At 40.0% G+C, this 26,559-nt stretch overlaps 2 protein-coding genes and 1 long non-coding RNA gene across 7 annotated transcripts in view; 2 read left to right on the forward strand and 1 right to left on the reverse strand.

Annotated features, from left to right (window-relative positions):
• CTCF (CCCTC-binding factor) overlaps window positions 1-4,607 on the forward strand; it is a 22,278-nt gene extending 17,671 nt beyond the window's left edge. For both annotated transcript variants that reach the window (XM_083514803.1, XM_083514802.1), the window contains exons 9-11: window positions 437-572; window positions 1,596-1,760; window positions 2,909-4,607. In XM_083514803.1, coding sequence (XP_083370929.1) covers window positions 437-572; window positions 1,596-1,760; window positions 2,909-3,090 — 483 coding nt within the window. In that variant the 3' untranslated portion in view covers window positions 3,091-4,607. The remainder of the gene's footprint in view (window positions 1-436; window positions 573-1,595; window positions 1,761-2,908) is intronic.
• Window positions 3,397-13,277, reverse strand: LOC310712137. Its single transcript, XR_014528775.1, has 2 exons — window positions 13,186-13,277; window positions 3,397-5,129 (listed from the first exon to the last, which is right to left on the reverse strand). It is a non-coding gene; the product is annotated as an uncharacterized lncRNA (long non-coding RNA).
• The window catches only part of CARMIL2 (capping protein regulator and myosin 1 linker 2), a 64,110-nt gene continuing 44,145 nt past the window's right edge, over window positions 6,595-26,559 (forward strand). Inside the window, exons 1-13 of one of the 4 annotated variants that reach the window (XM_083514777.1) lie at window positions 6,595-6,855; window positions 7,468-7,541; window positions 9,562-9,650; window positions 11,564-11,614; window positions 13,208-13,267; window positions 16,141-16,262; window positions 17,843-17,940; window positions 20,404-20,474; window positions 21,154-21,227; window positions 22,087-22,162; window positions 23,167-23,255; window positions 24,530-24,624; window positions 26,312-26,398. In XM_083514777.1, coding sequence (XP_083370903.1) covers window positions 7,502-7,541; window positions 9,562-9,650; window positions 11,564-11,614; window positions 13,208-13,267; window positions 16,141-16,262; window positions 17,843-17,940; window positions 20,404-20,474; window positions 21,154-21,227; window positions 22,087-22,162; window positions 23,167-23,255; window positions 24,530-24,624; window positions 26,312-26,398 — 952 coding nt within the window. In that variant the 5' untranslated portion in view covers window positions 6,595-6,855; window positions 7,468-7,501. Of the gene's footprint in view, window positions 6,856-7,239; window positions 7,386-7,467; window positions 7,542-9,561; window positions 9,651-10,877; window positions 11,178-11,563; window positions 11,615-11,772; window positions 11,854-13,207; window positions 13,268-16,140; window positions 16,263-17,842; window positions 17,941-20,403; window positions 20,475-21,153; window positions 21,228-22,086; window positions 22,163-23,166; window positions 23,256-24,529; window positions 24,625-26,311; window positions 26,399-26,559 lie in introns of those variants that run through there. The other 3 variants (XM_083514776.1, XM_083514779.1, XM_083514778.1) reach the window with 3 other exon arrangements.

Here is a 26,559-nt window from a genome sequence, read left to right on the forward strand (position 1 = left end):
ACTAATAGATCTTCCAGCTTCCTTGATGTGCTATATTGCTAACTGCCTTGGTGAGGTCAAACAGAAAAAGCCATCCCCATACGGCATTTTGCTTGTTTTGTATCCTTTTCAAAATGGTAACTTGTAATGGGAGGGGCTGCAAAACCGAAATACACTTGCTGATTCCTGTTCTGTCTTTGGAGTTATGTCAAGCATACGATTGCTGGTCTGTATGTTCTCTTTGGGTGGGATTATTGGGAGAAGTAAAGTGTACCAATTAAAATTTGGCTCATCATCGCAGCTTACCTCTGATGTTGGGGCTCAGCCCCAGTTTTGGCAAATAAGATCATTTTTTTTGTTTGGGGGATAAATCGGGGTGTGTGTGTCATGCTTGGATTCAAGTGCTCTAATTCGATACAGCCAACGTCTTAACATTCACCTGGCTTTTTCTAATCAGAACACCATGGCCAGACACGCAGATAACTGCACAGGCCCTGATGGAGTCGAAGGAGAAAATGGAGGGGAGCCCAAGAAGGGGAAACGTGGGCGAAAGAGAAAGATGCGCTCTAAGAAAGAGGACTCCTCTGATAGTGGTAAGAACTGTAAGCTTATCTCTGAATCAGCTGTGACATCCTCACCTTGCTTATATGCTCAAGTCTCTGCATTATATTCTCATGCAGCTTGCATGTCGCTCATAACAAATAACTTGCCAATGGTCACTTAAGCACTACTAGCTGCAATTTTTCTTGCAGCTATAGAGTATAGGGCGGTATCAACATGTAATAAATAATAATAATGGCAACATCCAAGCTTTTGGCTTCCAAATTTGTTTTGCCTACCACCTGGCACACCACAACAGGTCTAAATCTTGGGTGTGAATGAGTGTGTTAGTGTTAAGCTGCCAAGAAAGGGCAGTAGAGGTGATATTTTTCCCTCCCTTTGGGCTGGCTCATCACCTGTTTTACATACAGCCTATATAGGATCATAGAATTGTAGAGTTGGAAGGGACCCAAGTGTCATCTAGTCCAACCCCTTGCAATGTCGTTCTGTTCCAAGTCAAGGTGGGGGATGCTGGAAGGTGCCTCCAAGTGCAAAGCAAGGGAGTCATTTCTAATATGCAGTTCAGTGGGGAAGGCACTTCTTTGCAAGATAAATATACAGAAGACCCAAACCAGATGCTTTGTGTGTATACTTGCTCATAGTGGTCACAGGACAGCTTAGTGAGTGGAAGTGAGAAGACACATGGACAAAAGGCACCAGGAATCTTTTGAAGCAGATTTTAGATTTTAAGGGGAGGACAGGATAAAGTTAATAGGGAAGTCATTAAACAAAACAAAATTCCGCTTCTTCATTCCACTGAAGAGCATTCTGAATAGCTAATAAAAAGAAATTTCTTGCTTCCACCCCACCCCCAGCACACATGTACAGTCAAAAATCCTCCCCTCCCATTTCATTGTGGAGAGGTGTACTGACATCTTCAAAGTTCTACATTTCATTCATTCCTGATTAAAACCTGAAATGGCAATACTGCCTATGGGGAGCATATTAGCTGTTCCCTTTTTGTTGTTTTCATTGTTAGATGCCCTGATTTAATTTCCTTTTTTTCAATATTGAAGAGGAAAATGCAGAGCCAGAATTGGATGATAATGAAGAAGAAGAGGAGACGGCGGTTGAAATAGAGGCTGAACCGGAAGTGGAACCTGTGGTTCCAGCACCACCACCGGCTAAGAAGCGAAGAGGAAGGCCGCCAGGCAAAGCCAATCAACCAAAACAGCCCCAGCGTAAGTCCTGGGCCATGGAAAAAAGGAAGATTGTGCATAGGTTTTTTTGGGGGGGCGGGGTTGCAAGCTTTTGCAAGGTGTATTATAATAGAGACGAATATGACTGGCAATCAGTGGGAAATCGGATATCATCACTTAACATATTTTCAGGTCTAGAAACTTGTGAGGGGCAGAGTACACAAATGTATTGGGAATTCGCACAAAATACTAGATTCTTGGTGAAGCATTTGCACATGTAGGGTGGCTAGTTCTTAACACTCTGCTCAACTAAGATTGAACTTGCATGACCAAATCTAATTGGTCAGTCTCCCTGAATTGGATATTTATGAGCATCTTGGTATTGTTAATGGCTGAACTCTTGTTCAGATTTCTAGAAATTTCAGAAATCGGGGGTTGGAACAGAAACATTTATGAAACCAAGATGCCGTACATTCCATCTCAGGAGGTAATGAAAACCTCTTCTCAGAAGCTTGTACAGCCACAGGAAAAAACACCGTAACTCAGTGAACAGCACATTCCTTGCAAGCAGATGATCCCAGTTCAGTTGCTGACATCTCCAAGTAGGGCTGGGGAATGAATCCCCGCTCCAAAACCCTAGACAGCCCCTGCCAGTAAGTGTAATAATAATAATTAAATAATTTAATACCTTGTCCCATCTGACTGGGTCAGAAGGACCAATGGCCTGGTTTGATAAAAGTCAGCTTTCTATGATGACTGTGAATTTTTATAACCTTGGGCAGTCAGCCTAAAAAAAATTATTCTTTCTCTCCAAATGCAACTTAAAGATGTGTGAGTAATACATGTCAGAGTACATTTCCTGTGATGGCATTCCATGGGCAGGACTCAGCTGTATATTCATGCTCAGCCTGACACACATTTTCCCTCTCCCTGCAGCCATCAAAAACATACCAATTTGAAGCCACATTGGTCAGAGACCAATTTTGCCATCACTCTTGGAATTGTTAAAATTAGAGAGGCCTTAGCTAGTCACTGTTGTCCAGCTATGAGCTTGTACAATTCTCCGCCACACACTGCACTGCCAGAGAATCGCAGCATATACACAGCCTTAGCTATGGTTATTGTGTTGAGATACTGTGAAGTGGTATCCCCAGAGAGAGTCTGACTTTTACCCCGTTCTTATTTGATAGCAACAGCAATCATTCAGGTGGAAGACCAGAACACTGGTGCAATTGAAAACATTATAGTGGAAGTCAAGAAGGAGCCTGAAGCAGAGACTGTAGCAGCTACAGCAGGAGCTCAGCCAGCTGCGGTGGAAGCACCCAATGGAGACCTCACCCCAGAGATGATTCTTAGCATGATGGACCGGTGATGGAGGAAGAGTTATGCTCTTGACTGAACTGGCCTGGGCTCTTTTGAAGCGGCTCGATCCCTTTTATTTTTATTTTCCTTTTTACCTTATTTTTGGCTTTGGGAAATGCATCATTTTTAGACCATTTTACCAAACAACTCGGGAAACAAAACTTCAAATGATGTTAGAAAGTGATTTGCCTAGAACTCTCTCTGTTTAATGTTAGCCTATAACCGGATCATGGAACGTGGGGATATTTTTGAGTCCCCAGGGGTCTCCTGCAGGTCGCTGGATCCAGTTAACTCTGGACTGCATTGTAGTGACAGGCCACGGACAGCCTTTGCACGTAACGTGGAAAACATGGAAGCCCGGACTCGAGCCCACACTAACTGCTCTGGATCTGCTTTCGCGTTCCTTGAAGCCCTCTGGCCTCATTTTGCTCTATAGAGGTTTTTAAATGTAAATGCAGAACTCAGGAGGGTTGTAAAACTTTTATTGCATTTTAGTTTTTGCTTTCCCCCCTCACCCACCCACCAACTCCACCCTTCCACTGACTGGCTCTGCGTCAGCAATGTAGGTTTGGCATGCTCCAGCTGGTGTCTTTCCTCCCAGATGCTTTGCTTTCTGCAGGGCATCTCTGTAATGATCAAGCTTGTAAATAACTTTTTTTTACATTTTAATCTTTTTTTCCATTTAATTAAGAGGTCTGTGGGGGGATGCAGTTTAAAGAAGAGAACCCTGTTATTTTAAACCAGTGGTAGCTAACATGGTGCCCTCTAGATGTTGCTCGATTACGGTTCCCCTCATCGCTGACCATTGTCTCTGGCACTGATGGGAGTTGGAGTCAGACAGCATTTGGAGGACTGCAAGTTCCCCACCCCTGTTTTAAAACTCTTACAAAAATGAATTATGCAGGAATTGGTCCCGAATTAAATATTGGAACCTATCAAATTAGTGGAAGAGTGCTAGCCAAGTGTAATGATAGAACTACACACCCCATTTCCGTTTCTAAATATATAGACTTGGTCTTGAAACGTGTCACTTAAACTCCCTTTTGAGTTTCAGGTTTTCACAACTCAATTTTCTTTGCTCACTTTTTTGTGTTTATGAATTCTGTGTTGAAAGCCAAGGTGTTAATTTGTATAGGGCTTCCCAGCCCTTGAAACCTAGGGCAAGAAATCATACTAGGTCATTAATTAAAAGATTTGGGGTTTTTAATTAAAAAGAAGAATAATGTGAAAATACAAAATGATGCCTGTATATGAACCATCACATGTTAAAACTACGTAAGCTTTTTATAGAGCCTCAGTCTTGCTGATTTCAAAAAGAATTTTCTTCTATGTATCGCTTTTAAGAGAGCTATCAGGTTAGCTATCTGATTCTAGGTTGATGCATTTTTGTACTTAGCTGTACTGTGTGATATTTTTCATTATTTTAGGAAACCAACATGAGATAAAATGTTATAAAAATACATAATGGGGTTTGGACTCTGGGAAGGAGAATATACTGCTGTACAGCTAATAAATAATAATGATGAACCTGTGTGCATGCTTTCTGCCTCCTTGGAGCCTCAAGAAGTTGTGTGAAAAATAGGATGGAGACAAATTTATAATCACTTTTAAGTGAAGGGGGAAGTGAATACATGTTGCCTTTTTGAGCTGTTTGCATTCAGTGGGGAGATTTTCCCATTAAAGAAGAATGGGCTTTCCCATATATCATAAGTATTATTTACTACATGTGCATTTTAATCACACAGCACACAGTTAATGGCACCTTTGGCTTTTTCATGCATTGTATTAATGGGCCATGCACATCACTTCTACAAAAGATGCTTAAAATGTACTTGCAAATTGGAATCCATGCACAAGATTCTGAGTTCTTCTCTTCCATTTTCTTTGAAGCATAGTCGACCTAACAATATCAAATGTAAGACCTATTTTCAACCAAACTTGGCCTGCTGACTCTCTCCTCAAGGGGCAGGGAGATGGCACACTGGCTCCCAGTTTGCTATGGCAGGAGGAATATTGCTTTCCGCAATGGGGGTTGGAGGAGGCTGTGCACTGCCAAAGAACAAAGGGGTGGGGAAGTAGTGAAAAAGCTTTATGGAATGGCAGGATATAGCTGAAGCAGAAGTAATAAACAGCATAGCTGTTATACTGGACTTTGGCATTTCCAGAGTGCTTTTCCCAGTTGCTGAAGTGCTTCTCATGCATTCTCAGAAATGTTTGTGACAATATGGTGACGGCCAATATCAGAGCTGAGCTATACTACTAACAGCACTTTCTGGATTGTACCAGTTAAGATAAGTGAATTTTTAATACATCTGTTCTAAAAAAGTGTAGGCTCCAGCACATAGAAAATCGGCTTATCAAGGGCTGAGGTTCTAGGTAGTACTTTTCATGAATAGCTATTAACATGGCAAAGAAAGATGTGCTGTGGACAGCCAGTCTTATCTCGTAGTGGGTACATGTAACATTTTTCTCTTGCACAAGGGTACACAAATGGGATGCGGGTGGCGTGGGTTAAACCACAGAGCCTAGGACTTGCCGATCAGAAGGTCGGCGGTTTGAATCCCTGTGATGGGGTGAGCTCCCATTGCTCGATCCCTGCTCCTGCCAACCTAGCAGTTCGAAAGGACATCAAAGTGCGAGTAGATAAATAGTTACCACTCCGGTAGGAAGGTAAACGATGTTTCTGTGCGCTGCTCTGGTTCGCCAGAAGCGGCTTAGTCATGCTGGCCACATGACCCGGAAGCTGTACGCCAGCTCCCTTGGCCAATAAAGCGAGATGAGCACTGCAACCCCAGAATCAGCCACGACTGGACCTAATGGTCAGGGGTCCCTTTACCTTTAACTTGTGGCACACACGCTCACACTATGATGTAGGGCTTGATAAACCTGTTTTAGCTTCCTAGAAACTTCAAAAATGGATGGCGTAGTCTTGTGTTCAGTTTAGGAACATAAAATTTTGCTGGAGCATACTAGCCTAATATCCCATTTCCCATAATAGACAACCATTGGTTGTTGGTTTTATTCTATTTTATAGCCCCTGGGTTAGCTGCCTTGGACTGTATAATAGAAGTTGGAATAGAAATATTTTAAATTTAGAAATAAAACATGCTACTGGGAAGTTCATAAGGATATGAAGGGCTCTTGCAGTTTTGATTCCCAGGTATTCAGTATTCAAAGGCCATTCAACCAGGAGGGCTCCATTTAGCCATCATTACTTCTAATAGTGAACTTGGGTGAGTGCCAACAGGTATGAGGCCATGGAGAAGCGGGGTTATCAACTGCTTAGAGCAGGGGTAGGCAACCTAAGGCCCGGGGGCCGGATGCAGCCCAATCGCTTTCTCAATCTGGCCCGCAGATGGCCTGGGAATTGGCGTGTTTTTACGTGAGTAGAATGTGCCCTTTTATTTAAAATGCATCTAAGGGTTATTTGTGGGGCATAGGAATTTGTTCATTTTTTCCCCTTCAAAATATAGTCCAGCCCACCACATGGTCTAAGGGACGGCTGAAGAAGGTTGCTGACCCCTGGCTTAGAGGAAGCTAGAAATACGCTGATTTAAAATAACAGTAACCAGGAGACTAAAAACTAGCCCAATGGGTTGAGCATGCTTAGTAGAAACAACATTTAGTGTTGGAAAGGAAAAATGAGGGCCCAGGAGAGGAATGCCCTGCCTGAATTCCTTCTAACGTAAAACATCCTCAAGAAGCATGTGGTTCACTGCATTTTTTGAACACGAAGAGTACTACAGCTAGAAGTTGATAACACATTTTGTTGCAGGTTCAGTTAGTCACTACTATTGATCAGGGATTGGAAACCTGTTGCCCTCTATATATTATTGAATTCTCAACAACTAAGGCCAGCAGCTAGGAATAGTAAGATAGTAAATCGAACAACAACTGGAGGGCTACTGCTTTCGCTTTTGTGATATAGAAGCACTTACATATAATGAATTTGTCTAATCAGTTTGTTGGCTCACTGTTTTTGCTGGTCCAACAGTAAATAGTGGCAGCCTTCAGTTTGCCTTCAAGCTGTTAAAACTAGAGAATAATCTTTAGTGCTTATTGCCCAAATAATCTTTAGTGCTTATTGCCCAAGTTCTGCAGGACTTTTCTTCAGCTGGGCCAGTTTCACACAATGCTGTTTGCTCCTTGGATACATTATAGAATAAGCAAGAGCTCACTCTGGTACTCAGTGCTGTGCTCAACTAATTTGCTTTTTTTACTTTTGCCTGCTGCCTGTTTTCTTATTCAGTATGTTTTGAGGTGGGTGGGAGACAGGAAGAGGCACCCTGAGGTGAAGAGGAGGAGGTAGGAAGCACGGCAGCTGCCGCCTTGTTAGTAACCTGCTTAAACTTGACGGAAACAAGTGTTCATTCTGATGCTTTTGCAGAAGGCCAGGCTTCTGCTCGAGCAGGATCCAGAAAATGGCTGCCTCTTTCAAGGAGATTCCTGCAGAACTGCATGGTACGTAAAAGGTTTGTCATGCAAGGAAAGGCCAATAGATCTTTATGGTCACCTTGGTTCTGGATGTCATTTTTGATAGTGGGGTGCTTTTGTGGAAAACCTGCCTCCATTTCCTCAATGTCTCTCCGTTTACAGATTAAATTATAGGCCAGAGATTTGAACTCTAATTCTGGCTTTGTGACTGAGATGTTAGTTTTGATAATGTTTTATGGTGATGGAGGGAAAGGGGGAGCAACCAAACAGAGGTGCTTTAATCTCGTAATTTTCAGAAATATGACAAGCTTCAGATGCATTAGGTGTACTTGGCTAGCACCAATTTTTCTACACTCATGAGGGCTGGAGCTGCACCTTAAAAATAAAATAAGTTGGGACACCAAAAATTATAATAGAGCTGGGCCTTGTAGCCTGTCATCTAGCACTTTCCCTCCAACTGCTTCCATATATAGATGCTCAAACAGTAAGAATCTAGAAGGCCTAAAAGAAGGCCCACAAGAGCTACTGTACTTTGAAATCTCAGAGCAATCTTGCCTGAACAGAAACTCTTGTGCTGCAGTTTAATAAGCAGTAGCTGACAAGCTTCACAAGCCTGAGAGTTTAATTAACGGCCCAGTGTATCAACTCCCTTTGACTGGCAATGGTTAGCACTGCCTTTAAAAGCAAAAATTGGATACTCTGGTTTCTCTCCAGATCATATAAATCTTTCACCTTTTAGAAACAAAAATTGCCACGAGCTAAAACAGAATTACATTTTTCAGCACTCAGTGTATTTTCCTCAGGTGCCTACGTATGTAGAGGTTGGTTAGGTTGGCCCCCACAAAAATTGTGAAGAAAGATGGAGAGAGCTGGCGATTGCTAAGGTAACAAGAGACAATTTGTGTGTGTGCCGATACAGCTCCTTGCCTAGGGCACAAGGGAGCCTATGTACGTCTCTGATTTTACTATTTTACACACACTGATGGTGACTCCAGAAAGTTTAGAAACTCCTGATAATGAAGACATGATAATACCAACTACGCAATAGTCAGTAGTTCAAACAAAAGTAGACTTCCAGCTTCTGTGGTCACCTTTCCTCACATTTCTACTTATTCCTACCCATGGATTAAAAAGGCTGTAGCCCAATATAAAAACTGAGGAAGTAGTGTTTTTTTAAAGAAATGTTTTATCATATTATGCATTTTTGCATTAAAGGTGTATGGGTGGTTGTTTTTAATGAAAACAGATGGGCACTGATAGGATTGCAGCAGGCATGGAAGGTAAATGTGACCCTTTCCACCCCTCTGCTTCTGTCCTGAGGGAAATCACTCCTTTGTAGCTGCTAATGGAAGGAAATCCCCTGTTGGCCTGCTACAATGCCAACAATTATCAGCCCCATGTAGCCCTGGTGATGCCATTTGATTCCCCCCCCCCCCCAAATGAGCATAATACAAAAAATACTTAGATAACATATCTGGTATGGCCCTTTAGAGGACTTCCCCCGCCCCAAGGCAGAAAGTGAGCTATCTTATTTTAGCACAACTTTTAGCCAATTGCCAAAGCCTCTGGTCCTGGTTCTGTGCCCAGCCTCACCTTAACAATCATATTCCTTGCTATTATTTTGGCATCTAAGACTGCAATCCTATCTATATTCATTTATCTGGGAGTAAGCCCTATTGAACTTGGGACTGCTTCTGAATAGACACATGCTGCTAGAATGCAAAATTTTGTGACCCTGACCCATGTACATTTATGCATTATAAAAATTTAACGTATTTTTATACTGCTTAATTACCAAAGTTTCTAAGCAGGAATTTGGCAACTTGGCTTAATTTTATTCAAGCACATTTAAAAAGAAATAAAAAATTACAGTCTTCTATAGACTTCCCACGTTCCCATTCTGCTCGAGAAAAGTTTTATGAAAGCTCAAGCCCAGTTTAGAGATTGTGGCAAGGATCTCCTCCCCTCTTTTAGGGGCTTCTGTAAAAGAAAGAGTCTGTCTCATGTCTGCAGGCCATTTATTTATCCCGTCTTGTCTCTTTTTCAGAAAGCATCACCAATTTATTAGGGACACATGACGTCATCCTGCTGGATGCTCAACTCCACATCAAATCCAAAGTTGAAAATATTGTCCTGGTATGTATAGATAGCTCAATTTTGGTTTGTGTATGTTTCCCAGGTCTCTACACCATGCAGCTGAATGTCATGGCCTGTAAAGATTTCCTAGGTCACATGCATCCCAACATGCTGCAGCACTTATATGGATCTTTCTTGATAAAGTGTAACTACAAATATCCATCAATACAGAAATAATGAATTAGGGTAGCATTCTGTATACCATTCTAATTACTGTAATCTGGTACTGCTGAGTACTTGCTTCTGCACCTTTGTAATATCTACTCAAGTTGTATGTTTGCAAGTAAACATTCTTGCATTGCAGGGGGTTGGACTAAATGACCCTTGGGACCCCTTCCAACTCCACAATTCTATGATTACCAAGTTTACTATTCCTATGCATATTTACATGGATGTACATTCCACATATTTTAGTGTTACTGTAAATTATTCCTAAGTAACTAAGCTTTGCAATCAGAAGCAAAGAGACTCTTATTTTATAATGGCAAAAATTTTGATTATGGGACAAATATAGGTATAGCTGCAGTCTCATTCTTTATGAAACATTCAATTGGACTAACAAGAACAAGAAAAGGCATAACTAAGTCTGCAGTCCTGTACACACTTACCTATTTGAACTTGTGGAAGTAAGGTTCATTAAAACCCAATTGAGCAATACCCCTGAGCAGAACCCATAATCTTTAGATTTCTTACCCACCTTTCATCATAAGGGCCCGGGTTGGATGGCAACAATATGAAAATCAATTAAATATTTTTAATTCTTAAGGATTCTGCCGTTAGCTTTACAAACAGTGGAGACAACAGATACAAAAGTGTAAAAATTTAATATAAGATTAGGCAGTATACTGCAGAGTAGATCCTGTAATGTAGGTGCAACCTGTTCTGACCAAAATAAAATAAAATTGAGGTTCTTTAAAGAATTGCAGTTTGTTTATTTATTTATTTCCTTTCCTCCAATTGGCTCAGGCTAGCAAAAGCATATACGGTTTGTCTTACCATCCCATTTTGTTATTGGGGTGTGTGTGTGTTTAAATCTACTAAATAATCTACTAATAAATCTACTAATAAATGTTTTATTTATTAAATTTGTATTCTACCCTTACGATGATCACAGGGTGGTTCACAACACACACAGTTATTATATTGTTGGAAATCACCTTGAGACTTTTGCTTTGAAATGCAGCTTATAAATAGTCTTAATAAGTCACAAACTACTTTGCAAAGGACAGCCCTCTATTTGAAGGATTGCCTGATCCAAATACAGAGATGAGGAACCCTAAGAAAAGATAGCAGGTGCCTTGAAGCTGGCAATCCACAATTATGACACCTGAGCAGCAGGCTGATTAGGCACACGGAGAACCTGATCAGTCTTCCCCCTTCACGGTGAGATGCAGGGCTTTTTTCAGCCGGAAATCACTGGAACTCAGCTCCAGCACCTCTCAGGTGGGCTGCCATTGCCATTATAAGAGAACCAGAGTTCACAGTGAGTTCCAGCACCTCATTTTCCAGGAAAATAACACAGATGAGGTATATTGCATTTCTTATTTAAATTACAGCAATCCTTTGAAAATTTGCACCTGTAGCTATAAACTAGCACATCTACATTTTATGCAATTCTGTGTCCTTGTTCTTGATCATGCAGTTTTAAGTGGCCACCTTCGATTCAATACTTTATTTGGGGAATGAGGCCTTAGGTTTCTCTCAGCTTTCTCAAAGTTGGCCCTCCGGCAAAATTATGCCCTTCCCCCCATGGTTACTGATAAAAATTGCAAGAGTAAGTCCTTAAGCTCCTTGTAGACCTTGTTCACCATTTTCTCTCATAAATCCCTGTATGTGAAAATGCAGTTAGGCCTCCTCCTCCTCCTCCTCCTCCTCCTGATCTCTGCTCTCTTTGGCCTTGCCTTGCTATCCAGGTTTTGATGCCCTGGCGAGCCCTGGTGGTGCTGGCGAAACTCCCAGTCAAGGTAAGACCTGCCCTGACCATGGTTTCTCTTAGGACTTTTTTGTATTGGATCAGCTTGTTCTTTGTTGCAGATTGTTTCTTCAGCTTGTAAACAGCCTTGTGTGTTGTAATATAGGAAGGTCGCGTATAAATTAAATGTGTATAAATAGGAAGGTGGCGTATAAATTAAATGAAATGAACTTGAACCCCAGAGCAGGCCCTCGTGGCTCTCTTCTCAGAGCAGTTAGCCGTTCTAGTCAGGTTTGCACTCCTTCCTAAAATACCACATTTTCAATTGGTCTCTGGAGGCCCAAGAAGCCTTGGTGGCTTCATATTATTACCCATCCCCAACAGTGTAATTCTAGCATTATGTGGGATTTGGTTTTTTTCTTTCTTGTTTGCAATAGTTTTTATTTGATTTTACAAATATAAATTTATAACAATACCAACTACATATCCATATAAGGAGATTTCTCTGAATCTTGAGACTTCCCGCCCCCCATCCTCTCCATGGGTCCTATTGTCAACATTTTAAACTGCATATTATTTTATAATCTATATTTTGTATTTGTCCATATTGTCCATAGTGTTTGTTACATTACAAGTGAGATTAATATCCTGCTATCCTGCTAATGTTTTCATCTGTTTACAGTGGTCACCTAAATAAAATTTTCCCATTCTTTCTTGAAGTTTTTGTGTTCTTGGTTCCTGAGCTTTCTGGTCAGTTTTGTCATTTCAGCGTAGTCTAACAGCTTGGTTTGTTCATTGTACAGGATTTCTTTATTAGTTAGGAATTCTACCCAAACTAAAATCCCCTCATACTGTTACATAATATGCTATTTCATTACCACAGGAGTCCCAGGCAAACCCTAGGCACAAACTGAATGACAAACCAGTGAAATTTCTCAGTTGTTTTTTAAAAAAATTATAATTCTACTACTTTTTGCTTTAATGCAGTTCATGTTTCTTTTTTGAGGCTCAGCTTTCAGGCCTTTCTTGACTGGGGAAGTGGGAGGGGTACATCCTTACTTATTTATACCACAGGCCTTGTATACTGTTTAATAATAATAACAAATCTCTAAGCTGTTTCCATAAAATATTCATTACAAAATAGCAAAAAAATAAGACTTTTAAAAACAGGAGACAAAATAATATCAAAATATAGATAAAATAAAAACATTTTTAAAAACAAATGTTTTTACATGTATGGGTTGGCTTGCCAAAACGAAACAGTTTTTGACAGGGTCCGAAAACAGTATAATGATGGCACCTGCCTAATATCAATAGGTAGGGAGTTCCATATAACTTTCTGGTTTAAAATGCTAAAGTATAAACTATTGTGCAACTCTCCCCTTCCGAAAACACATATTATTTCATAGAATTGTAGAGTTGGAAGGGACCTTAACCTGCAGGAGAGCTGTGCTCACAGCTTATGCAAGACAAGATGATATGAAAGCATTTTCTGTGTTGGTAAATATCTGAAGAATAAAATATTGTTATTGCATCAGTTACGAAGGACACACATATACAGGTGTACATTTTAGGTTTCCCTTTAAAATGCATTGGCTACCTGATCCCTCTGCACTTACCTACCCTTGCATGTTTCCACCTGCAGGTACAAGTTAGCTTCAGCTTCTTAGCTGTGCAGATCATCACGATAGGAGGAGATAACTGGGTGAGTGCAAAATTTTTGGGATCAGGCTGTTGTGATTCTCTCCCTGTGCCATACAGACATTAAGCACACTTTTCCTCCCCTCCCTATGGGGCAAGGGTCTAGTGTTTTTTTGGGGGGGCAGATGCCAGATAATCTTTCCCCACAGTAAATGCTACAAAGCTGTCATGTGTGCACATAGACCAAGATTTTGTATATAACTGGTCCCAAATATTCATTTTAATCATGTCCTTAAACCAACAAGACCATCCTTAATGTTGCCATTTTATTTTATTCCATTCCATTCCATTTTATTTACTATGTCTACTTCTGTACCTTCTGTAACAAAACTGATGTACAGAAATGAAGGTGATGTTTTCTTGGCACTGGAAATAAAATGACAGGGAAGCTTTCAGCTGCTTGATTTATGTGTGTCAGACCACTGTAAAAGGCACAGAAGTGGGGCCAGTAAATTTTTTGATTGCTCTGACATTAAACAGCCAGTCGATTGTCATTAAAATTACTCATGTCCAGCAGTTAAAGGGCAGTAGACGACATTCTCTCTTGGTAAAAAAAAAATCCCATTTCTGATGCTTACTGAAGAATCAAAGGGCACTCCCCAAATTGAAGAGGGGGAAAAAAAGAATTACACCACATTCTATTGTTGATTGGTTTAATAAAGTGTGGACAAATGCCTTAATGAGCCAACTGACCCATTATAAAAATATGGAAGAAATAAGTGTATACCATCAATCTTCAAATGGTGGGTCAGGACTCACTCCTGGGTCATGGACTGATCTACCACCCTACAAATATATAGCAAGTAATTAAGAAATTGGTCCCTAGGTGTATGGTTGGGTTAAAGGTGTCTGAAAATGTTGACTACTGCCTTAGACAGTAGACATTTGGGCAGCACTAGCAAGTGGATGTTTGTATTCTGACTATATTTTTCACATTTTTATGTATTTATTATTATTGTATTTTTACTCTTTGTTGTAAATCACCTCAGGATTCTTTGAAGAGAAAAGTAAACTATAAATTTAATGAACCCCAAAACTTATCTATACACATTTGTTGAACACTGGATTTATCAACTACTGAAGCGTTAAGTTTCAAGATAATATGCATCCATACGCATTATTCTCACTTTTATTATGTATTGTTTATTTTGTGCCTAATATTTTTGTATTCAGCAGTGATTCATTCTGTGCTTGTTGCTATTGTATGTAATGCACTTAAGTGTTAAGTACATTAACACCTATTTCTAGTTATATTTAATTTATTTATATCAATAATTCATGTTATAGTCTTATCCTTATATTTAATAAAACAAAAAGCAAACAAACTAGGAACTGCAATTCAGCAGCTAAAATCCCAATTGTTTCTCTTTTCTGCTAACAATTCTTAGAAATTTATTACCCCTATTTTGCACCAATTTTTGCTTTTTATGTGTTCATTATGTGTTCGTTTTCACATGTGAAATATTGGAGGCTATGGAGCAGGTCTAATTTTTCACTGCAGGGACCATAAGAACTCAAATTTAGAAGGAATGTTTTCTTTCCTTTCCAATGTTTCTTACAGAGAAGATGATGCATATAGGCAAACATAATTATTACTGTAGATCCCAACTCTTCAAACAATCAAAAAGGAGATATTAAACTGGTTTGTTTGACGATTGAGTCAGACTTTGAAATTAGCCTAGATTTGAATTGTTTGCCAGTAGTATTAGCAACCTATTAATGTAAAGGTACCCCTTTACATAATGTAAAGGTCCAGTCACAGCCGACTCTGGGGTTGCGGTGCTCATCTCGCTTTACAGGCCAAGGGAGCTGGCGTTTGTCCGCAGACAGCTTCCGGGTCATGTGGCTAGCATGAGTAAGCTGCTTCTGGTGAAATAGAGCAGCGCACGGAAACGCCGTTTATCTTCCCTCCGGAGCAGTACCAACGAAGACAACAGTTTGGGACCTATGAAAGAAGAGTTGCTTCTCACATGGTTACAGGGCCATAAGCATCATTTGGCTTATTTTGTGTCAGATTTTGCTTTCAGATTCTTTTTATACACTTTTTCCCCCTACATGGTATTTTGTTGTTCTGTGCTTGAGGTTCTTCTGCCTTTCTGTGTGTGTGTTTTTTTAAAGCACAGGTGTATTTGTTATCAAGTGTTCTTACACCATATTCTTCCTTAAGCTCAAAGCTCTTTTGAGGACCTTGGACATTGCTGAGGTCCACATCTATTTAACTTCAGCAGTGATATAACAAAAGGCACTTTCTCATAATACATCCTGTAATTCTCCCTCTTTCAAAAGGTTCCCTGAGGATATAGATCATCTCAGTGGGTGGGCAGGGAATAAAATGTTTTAAAATCAACTCAGTCTTGTATGGAGAAAGACACATTTGGAGCCTGGGGAGTGAAAATATTTACAAATGTTCAATATTTTAGTCATTTTGCTAGAAGATTTTTCTTTAGATAGAAAGTATGGGATTTTTTTTATATACCCTTTCTACTTGCTTTCCATTATTTTCTTTTCTTTTTAATTTTATTTTATTATTTTATGATATTAGCATCTTCTGTGTATCTCGTCCTCTTTTCCAGAGGAGAATTGGGGTTATTACATCTCCTTTTTTTGCTTGTGATAATTTCATAATACCTCCCTTCTCTAAAGAAAATTATTTATTTTAATTTAATAGTAATAGTGAGAATAAAAAGCTCATGTATGTTGGACAACAAAATGAGTATTAATGTTTTGTTATAAATTATTTATCATTACAAATATTATTATTTTAATACCCTTGTATAAAATAGTGTGTATTAGGAGATAATAACTATTGTTTAAATACTGAAACTTTTAAATAGAAAATATCTCCCCTCTTATGTCTTCTCTTCTACTTAACTAAAGGTTGTCGTGGAGACAGAAAAATCTTCTTTTGAATTTGAGTTCTTGTCATTGGATGATTTGGAGCATATGGTCATCCACATAGTCACATCTCTGAAGAAGATCTTTCCAATTTCTTCACCTGGGTAAGGGGGTTATGTAGTTTACCAAAGCCCAAGATTGTACATATATTGGAGACTTTTGAACAGGTTGGGGAACCTGTGGCCCTGTATATATTGTTGGACTAAAATTTTCACCATCTCTGACCATTAACTATGTTGGCTGGAGCTGATGGAAGTTAGAGCCGAACAAAATCTGGTGGGACACAGGTTCCCCAGCCTACATTAGAAGATATGGGCTGAACGCTGGTGACCAGGGCCAAACTAGTTAGATGGGTTTGGAGTGGTTATTATTATATAGCACAATAGCATGCTCAAATCAGGTACATTATCTTAAATAAAACATATAACAGGGCTAGCCACCATGGTACTGTCCAGATATTTTGGACTACAGCTTCCATCATCCTTGGCTATTCTGGCTGGGTTTGATGGGAGTTGTAGTACACAACATCTGGAGGGTGTCACATTGGTTATCCTTGCCTCACAACAACCCTTTAAATCAGGGCAGTGTTATTATGCTTCACATTGCAGGTATGAAGATGTGGGGTGAAACAGTAGAGAATGTAAGAGATAGTGGTATGCCTAAGGCTTTCCTATAGACTCATTACGTGATTTGAACAAGAGGTTTATTGGCTAACAGTTCAGTCTTATATCCACTATCCTATACTAGCATCTGTTTCCCAAAAGCATCTTGTCTGAAGCATCTGTTACGCTTGAAAGGTATAGTGGAAGCTCACTGACGCAGCCCATTAGGGAAAGGGACCATAGCTTTATGATAAAGCACATTTTTAGCTCATGTTTCATACCCAGATAATGCAAGAAGTGATAATGCAGTGGGCAGCCAACACTTCTTGGGCTTCATAATTTGTAAAGACTCAAGCCGATAACAGTTCTAATGAGAGGACAAGAAAGTACTTGGTTGTGGATAACTACACAACATTGATCTATCTAGCTTAGTATCATCACCACTGAGAGGCAGTGGCTCTCCAGATAATAAGCTTTGAGTCTTTCTTGGCCCTGGCTGCAAATACCAGGGGTTGAACCTGGGACTGGTTGTAGACAAAGCTTGTGCTTTACCATCTTCATCTTACAAAGCCATGGCAGACTCCAGTTAATGTATAAGCGGTGGGCAGAAATAGAGCACAGATGATATGTTGTTGAAACCAAATAGAAGCCTACAATACCTTCTTATTTCTGAGAAGGTACAATGGTCACATTTACAAGTAGTATTTGGAAACTGATTTACTGAGACTGTGCCAGGGCAATATTGTAAGAATGACAGGGTGTTACAGATCAGCACATGTTCTGGTTGAAGTTTCCAAAAGCATTTTTGGTTTAGAGATGCGTAACTGATTACCTTAAGCACCAGATGTTTCAACAGTACCAATTTATTTGTTTCTTTTAAACAAAAGAAAGGTAGGGGGGGTGCGTGAGTGGACAGTGTTGTTATATGATTTAGGCACTAGATGGCTGTGGACTTAATTAGGTGGAATCAGGAGCTTCCTGTGTCTGTGCTGATAATAATGTTTTTGTCCAACTTCCTGACCGGTGCGTCCTCTGAGCCTTCAGTGAAAAAAATGTAATTGGTTTTTCCCTTTGTTTTAAAGAAACCTACTCCAAAATGCCTCCCCCATCTTGGTCGACAGAATAAAAGCGATAACAGATTCCTTGGAAGAATTACTAAAGGAAAATCAAGGCCCATGTGGTAATCTTTATATATGAAAATTATTGGAGGAAAATATGTTGGAAGTAATTGTTGAGCCAAGCTATAGTTGTGAAGAATGTAAGAATTGTAAACTAGGGATAAGGAAATATATCAATTCTGGTTTCTCATTTTTCTCCACATTTTCACAGCTGTTTGCAATTATTGTTTTAAAAAATAATCCTCATGAAAATTCACCAGCATTTGTGTGAATTTCTCCCAATATACACATTTGTTTATGCAGTTTCTCCTGATATAATGAATTTAATGTTATCTTCATTAACATATTCAATTATATGCACATTTTGTCCTAGTATATGTATTTTGTTACCCATTCCCTGGCTGGATAAGTGTACTGCAAAATTTGGAGAATGCAAATTTTGAAGGATGGCTATGTTTCTCTAATGTTTCTGAAAGTTTGAGTTAGGTAGGCTCCTCTCTGCAAAGTGAATCAAATTTCTCCCCTATACCTAGTCTAAACTAGCCTTTAAAATATGCTTACAAAAGTTTTTAGCCTTTTTTAAAAAGTGAGCTACTGGGGGTCGTAGGGAAGGGGCGTATGGCTCCATCCTCAGACAGCCCACTGTTTCCTATATTGGGCGCAGAGGAAGCACAGAACTTGTTTATCCACCTGCATGCAGTTTCTTGTTGTGTGTGGCAACTAGGTGAGTGCTTAAATACAAGGCTAGTTGTTTATTATTATTGTTTTATTATTTATTTATTTTTATTTATTTTATACCCCGCCCTTCTGGCTGGGTTTCCCCAGCCACTTTGGGTGGCTTCCAACAAAACATTAAAATACAATAATTCATCAAATGTTAAAAGCTTCCCTAAACATACAATTTAAACTAAAAGTTTAAACTAAACTAAAATTTTAAACATATTATTAAACTGGTGGTAAAACTAAAGCTTACTTCCCTTAGAGTGCTCTAGCCTTTAAAAAATCTGACAATTCTGAATTCATATGAATTTAGCATAAGCACAGATTGGAAAATAGGGCTGCAGGGGGGGGGTGTTTGACCTTGGCTTCAGAAGCACAGAGTTGCTAGTAGCTGCCACTCTGGCACCCTTTCTAGGAATCATTTTATGTAGAACTTGCCCTGGACTGCAGATGCTTATGCAGCCATCTCCCCATGTGCACATATGGTCAATCTTTCCCTTGATTAAGACTGCCATCCTCTATTGGTTTACCTGGGAGTAAGCTTCACCGAACACAATAGTTATTTCCAAGTAACCTTTCATAGGATTGGTCCATAGAATATTTATATCCTGCCTTAACAATTATTGATTATCTTCATAGCTGTTCACAAAATGATAAAATATGAACCAATTTTGAACAACATCTTAAAAATGAAACACTAGAAGCAGAAGCAGCCAGACAGTAAAATGGGAGATGAAATTGCCGATAAAGCTAAGCAGCAGCAGCATCCAATTAAGCATTATAAACCATTAAAGGTCTGGGCAAGTAGGCTGCTTTGTGCATCAGCTGTATATATGAGATGATGGTTTCTATGGTTGTGCAGCTGTCAAGTGGCCAGATGCCAAGGAGGACAGCAGGGCTCCTGTGCTATTTAAATAGTTGTAAATAAGAGAGAATTTTAGCATTGACATCTTTCTGTGACATGGTGTGGTTGTTAGGAGGGTTGAATTAGGGCTGGGGAAGCCCTGGTTTAAATCCCAACTCAGCTGTGAAACTCACTGAGAGACATTTGGCCATTCATTCTTTCTGATTCTGCCTAACCAACCTCACAGGATTATTGTGTGGATAAACTTGACAGGGAAAAAACCATGTGCCCTGCTCTGAGCTCCTTCAAAAAAAAGGGCAGTATAAAAATGTAAGAAATACAAGATTGATATACAGTCAAAGCACTCATAGTTCAAACATGTCCAAACTTTTCAGTATCTACATTTGCTGTTGTAACAAATGAGGTCTGTTGAGATATTTACAAATTGGAGGAATGAAGCTGGTGGCAACTGACATCTCTTCTCCACTACTGCTTTACTTTATCTCAAATGTACTCCTTTTTATAGTTTTTTCTTAATTGTTTTTTTAAATAGATCTACAGCTGTATTTTCTATTTTTGTATCCAGAAGGATTGTTGGCAGGGTTGAGGAGTGAGGAATGGGAGTGATATTACTAATGGCCCAAATATTTGATTTGGGCAAAGTATCTTCTTGGCTCAGAATATCTATATCTTGTGATTTTCCTGCATTATATAAATGTTTAAAAGTAATCACTTTTATATGGCCTGTCTTATAATTTTTGGAGTCTTCAAATACCATAATCTCTGAAATCTCTTTATCACCCATGCAAGATAGGTGTGTATTAATTGAGCTTGAGAGATAGTGGTTTACCTAAGACCAGCTACTAAGTTTCTGGCAAAGGAGAGTTTGGATCTAGAACTTGGATCAGCCTGTAAATTCTGTTCTGCAACATGTTCTGTTAATATCCTCTCACATTTACAGGTGGGTTTTCAGAGACATATGCTGCTCTCTGTGATTACATTGGCCTCCCTTTCCAAGAGGAGATCCAGTGGGTAAGACACAAATTAGTCATTCATACCAAAACAACATGTTTAAGAATAAGACACAACTCTGTGGCAGAAAAAAAGTAATGGCCAGAAAATGCCACCGTTTCCTTGTCTCCCACTGCATCAAGGAGTTTAATGTGTGCATGCACTTTTTCCAGATGGTGATTTGGCAACTCATTTGTGTCCGTATTCACCGAGTTCCATCCTGCGTGACCTGTGTACAATTTTTTTTTTTGTAAAGTACAGTGGTTTAAGAACAGCTTAGTTATGAACAACTTGGATTAAGAACGCTGCAAACTCAGAAGTAGGTGTTTTGGTTTGTGAACTTTGCCTTGGAAGCAGAATATGTTCTGCTTCCTGTTGAGTGTGTTTCATTTGTAAATTGAGTCCCCTGCTGCTATGGGAAAGCACGCCTTGGTTTAAGAATGCTTTGGTTTAAGAACGGACTTCTGGAACCGATTAAGTTCGTAAACCAAGGTACTACTGTAGTTCTTAAGACACAGGTATGCCAAGTCTGGCTCAGCATACTGATATTAAGCTCATCATTACTCTTGAGTGGAACTCTTCTGCTTAGAGATGGCTAGGTAGTACTGTTAGCATCTTCATCATTATGTGAATTTGCCAAATGGTCTCTTGCCTCCCTGCAATGTGCTAATGTATTTTATTTTTATTTTTATTTTTCAAGGATGTGGATAATATTTATCACAGCCAGGAATGCAGGGAGTTCAACCTGCTGGATTTCAACCACCTCCACAGCCAGTGAGTCCATATAAAAAAAATTGGGTGGGGAGTGAGAAGGGTGAAATCCATGAGGTGGTATTGAAAGCTAGTCCTATGCAGATTAGACCCATTGTAGGTAATAAACATGACTAATTTAAATTCATTCATTTCAATGAGTAGGACTTCATTGAATATCACCTGATATGCAGTCATACCATACAGTGTTAAAATAGCATGAAATCAGCAGTATTCTAAGAAATTCAGGAATTCAGTCTCCCAGCTCAAGCCATGTTTATGTGTCAGCGCAAAGCTTGGCTGAGCAATGCTGTGTGCATTTGAGTTTCAAGATACTCAGTGAAGCAATTGTGTGATTCCCTTCAATTCCCCTCATCTTCCCTGCATTGGCCCCAAGTGTGTCTGTCTAGAATGTAGCTGAAGACCTCCATAAGTAGGCAGGCCTTTTTTGAATCTAGATCAAATGGGGAGTTGCTGTGTTAGACCATTTTAAAATAATCTTTATTGGGTTTTTTAAAAAATAAACTGTTCTTTAAAAAAAATCAGGTGAATTGTGCCTTTTAGAGTCTAGATTTTAACTGTTTAAATTCTAAACTAATTACTTTGTTGAACTGAATAAGCTACATCTCTTGTTGTGTGCATAGTGGATTAGGATAGGTGGATGGGGCCAATGGATAGCTGAGTTGTTGAGCACCTACTTCGTATGCAGAAGGTCCCGTTCCTGGTTCAATTACTGGCGTCTGTAGGTAGGGCTTGGATATTTCCCCGCCTGAAACCCTGAAGAGATGCTGCCATTGAGTGTCTGCAATACTGAGCTAGATGGATTAATGGTACAACTTGACAGAATACATTTTCTATGTAATATTGCTTTTTCCTGTTGCAGAGATGTGGCTGTTAGTGTGACTAGCCTGTCATTGAATCAGTGGTTCACAAGGCTGTGCTGCAAGGACTTCAAACTGGTGAGTGCAGTGTGCTAGGCTTTTTGGGAAGGACTTCCCTGAGATGGACAGAAGCATAAGAACACAGGATGCAGTCTCCTTGCTGAAGCCAAGCTGGTCTGGGTCTGGTCATTGCCTGGAGGGGGGACTGCATGCAAATTCCATGTATAACACCTTGAGTTCTATGATGGAAGAAAGGCAGGATATAAATAAAACAAATAAATGTAAATTGGAGAGGGATCACCAGAGAACATGCTTCACATGCAGAAGGGCCTGGGTTCAATCCCTGACACCCCCAATTGAAAGCATCATGTGATGTGAAAAGCGCCTGGAGTGGTGATGCCAGGTAGAGCAGATAGTACTAGGCTAGATGGACCTGGTTTAAAAAGCATCCTTCTTAATTCTTATGATGATGACAACAACAACGATGGTTGGCATTTGTGTGGGCAGCTCACAAAAATTAATAAAATACAATATTAGAAATACAATACAAAACAATAAAAAGAATAAAAATGTGCTTCTTGAAGATTTACAGCAAAATATAAACTATAAAACTGAGACGCTCAGATTAAAAGCACTAGTTGTTTAAAAACTCTGCCTGAATAAGGAGGTGTGTGCCAGCCATCAAAAAGAGCATAAAGATGATGCCAGGCAAGCCTCTCTTGGGAGGCTATTCCATCAACATGGTGCTGTTACCAAGGAGGCCCTATCCTGGTAGCCACTGAATTTAGCAGGGGCACTTGGAACACAACCTCCGTAGGAGAAGGTGAGTTTTCAGAGTAGGGCGGGGAGAAAATCAGAATATAGAAAAGAGAATTTTACATTTTTTTGTCCCATAATTTTCTGCTAGTTGTTAATATGTTATAGGGGTTAGTGATTAATATAATGTCTGTTATTCCCCCCCCCAATAATTATTTACAAGTTCTTTGATAATTACTGCCTCTGCCTCTTTCATAAGTCAGAAGTAAAATGTCTTCCTGAACCTTCCCTAGCAGGGCTTCACAGTATATTTTATTCTGCCCTAGAATTTGGATATCCTGGATCAGATTCTCCATGTTCTCAGCAAATCAGTGACCCTGGAAGAGCTGGTGTTGGAAAACTGTGGCTTGAAGTTGTAAGCAGAAAAAGTCTGGAGGTTTCATTATTAATATATAGTGAATTCATAATAAATGGTGGTTGCTGTTGGGAGTGGGACACTGCATGACAACAGGTACACTTTTTTTAACAGCATGCAACAAACAGCTTCATAATATATCAGCATGCTGTGGCAATGATCAGACCAGTTATTTAGGATTGAGCAAAATGTCCAGCAAAAGAATTAGGGATGTTATGGAATCTTAGTTGATTAATGAAATGAGTTTAAATGCATGTCGTAAACCAGTCTTCACCAACCAGGTGCCCTCCATATGTTTCGGACTGCAACTCCAGCCAGCATGGTCATACACGGTTGTGATTTAAAAGATCCAGAAGGCACTGCAAAATCCCGCGGAAGATGGACAGCATTGTGCCAGTCACACACAAAGTGGCAGATAAACACCAGTTTAAGATACAAGTGCAGCACACACCAACAAGCTTGAACAGTATACAGATTGGAAAAACGAATACTTAAAGCTATGAATAGGAATGTGTCAGGAGTAGAGCATGAGTTCTAAGCTCTGCCACTTAATTGTCTCCATGCCTCCTGCTGTGGTAACCAGAACTATTTCTGATCTTCTCTGACCTTCTGTTTCTTCCAAGAGAAGAACTCAAGAAGACTTGAGTAGGAGTTTGTGCTGCACACATGTGGGTTTAAAAAGATCCTCATGGGCATCCCACCAGAAGATTTTCAGTCAGATTGACTTTGACCTTCAGTATGGGCTAAATTTGCAAACCATGCACCAGTCACGAGAAGCCAAGTTACAGGGAAACCAGGCAGAGGGCCTTCTCGGTAGTGGCACCCGCCCTGTGGAACACCCTCCCACCAGATGTCAAAGAGAAAAATAACTACCAAACTTTTAGAAGACATCTGAAGGCAGCCCTGTTTTAGGGAAGCTTTTAATGTTTAATAGGTTATTGTATAGTCTCAAGGTCAGGAGGAGACCTTAGCAACACAGAACCAAAATAGAGCTGGGACTTGCTTCAGGCTGGGACTTGCTTCCATGCAATGTGTTTCCAGTGATGAGTTCTCCATCTCATGCTCCGTGGCTGGAGTTGAGAGGAGAATAAGGAATTGTTCCTGATCTTGCACTGTGCAGCACAAAATCAGGAACAAGGTATCAACCCTTGGGAGAGGAGCAAGTTCTTAGTGACCACAGATGTTTGGTTGGCACGAAGGGAAGTCAAAATGTGTGAGGTACTATTATTTTCATCTGTGGGCTTGTTACTGTGTGAAATCTTTTTCCCTTGCAGTGATTTTGCTCAACGGATGGCCCAGGTGCTTCACAATAATCCAAGCAATACCTTAAACATGCTTAATCTTTCTGGAAACCTGCTTGAGGACCGAGGTAGTGCAATTTCTGATATCTTGGCCAATATTGCATAGTAGTGACTTGTGTGTTCTGGCCATAATAATAAACTTGGTTCACTGTCTTCACTGGCGGAGGAAGAGGAGTGCGGGGGGAGTGCACCGCCCCGGCAGCGCGATTCCAGTAAGATGCCATTGCGGCTGCCCCCAGCCTGCATTGGCGCCACGCCCCTACAGGTGGCATGCCCTGCCCCCAGGACGTGCAGACAGTGCACCCCACCCCCAGGATGTGCGCCTGCCTGCTCAATGCCCCCCGGTGCTGGAGCATGAAGCTCCGCCACTGACTGTCTTAACTAATTACTTGGTTGCTCTATTTTTTGGCTAAATCCTCCTGCTGCAGTTACCTAGGTATAGAGAATCTCATTTGTTTCTGCCTTTAGAACTTTCAATTACTAAAGTTGCATTCTCTGCCCTGATAGAAAAGAGACCTTTCCAAGTCTTCAATTAGTTTGAGTGCTTCAGCTATTATAAATATGGTCTTTTAATTTGTTAAGTGATTCACCATCTTTACTATGTGTGTTTGACCTTACAGTAGCCCTATGAGGTAGGTGACCATCAGTCTCCCTTTACCAATGGGGAGCTAAGACTGAGAAATTTGTTTTAAATCCCTACACTGAAGAAGAAGAGGTTGGATTTGAATGTTGGTCCAAGATTAGCTCTGGCCCACACTGGCTTAAGCAGTAAGATTAATTTGGGGAACAGGAGTGAATTTGTTAAACAAATAGCATTTAGTGTGTAATTGCTGTGTGTCATTCATTCACCTTGGGGAAAATTTGCATCACGATATCATCACCCAATCATTATATAGTCCTGTGTTTTCCTAGTGCTGCTTCCATCTTTTGTAGAATTTCTCCAAGTCTAGATTGCTTTTCTGCTTCTTTTTCAGTATTTCCAAGTGGCATGGTTGCAAAATGTGTATTGATACATTGGGCAGGTAGACTTTTCCCCCACTTGGCAAACTTTGACTATTACTTTTCAAGTGGTCATCATGTTATCACTGTTCCTCTTTATTTATAATTGTTCTTTTAGTTAGCACTAAAATGCTACTATCCTATTTTTATATATAACTAAAACTCCCATCAGCCCCAGCCAGCATGGCCAATGGTAAGGGATAACAGGAGTTGTAGGCTGACAGTGTCCTGAGGGCCCAAGCTGAGGAAGCAATCTTAAATAAAAGAGTATTTTTCTAAAACTCCCCACTGCCTTACTAGTTGCCACCGTTTTATCAATGTGCTGCCCCGCCCCCCAATTTAAAATACTTCTGATCTAAAAACTTTGTCTAAGAGCCATCTGGAACATCTGTATATCAAAACCTTTTTTTAAAACAAATCATGACATCTCACAGGTAATTACTCTTAAATGAACGAATACCATGGTTCAAATTAAATTATTGATCAGAAAAAAAGTGTAAAACATTTGATGGGTTATTTTCTGGCCCATCTATGTGGATGAAGCATAGTAGGATGTATACAGAAAAATTACAATACCCCCACTCTCACCCAAGTTGTGTGGAAAGTTGATTGTTGCAATGCCACTTGTAGTTTACTATGGTAGAAGAATTCTTGGGTGGTCCTAGGAACTGCCTGCCTAGAAGCACCACTGAAGTACTGGTACATGGCAGTGCAATTGCATTCTATGTCTACTCAAGGGTTCTGTTCTCTCTTTAGGTATAATTGCTCTGAGCCAGAACTTAGAGCAAAGCATCAAGGGCTTCCAAAGCTTGAACTTTGCTAGGACCTCCTTGACTCCAAAAGGTACAGGGGGAAACAGTCCATTGTTGAAGGGTTTGGGGTAGTGGTACTGTTTCAGGATGCTGTATTAGGATGGCATTAGCACAGCAGAGAGAACTGAAATCTAAATCTTCATCTGTGGTATCTATTTATAGTATCTTTATTGTAGTGTCATTATTAATGTT

The sequence above is a fragment of the Podarcis liolepis genome, assembly GCF_965112155.1.
Source record: "Podarcis liolepis genome assembly, chromosome: 7".
In the NCBI taxonomy this organism is placed as follows: domain Eukaryota; kingdom Metazoa; phylum Chordata; class Lepidosauria; order Squamata; family Lacertidae; genus Podarcis; species Podarcis liolepis.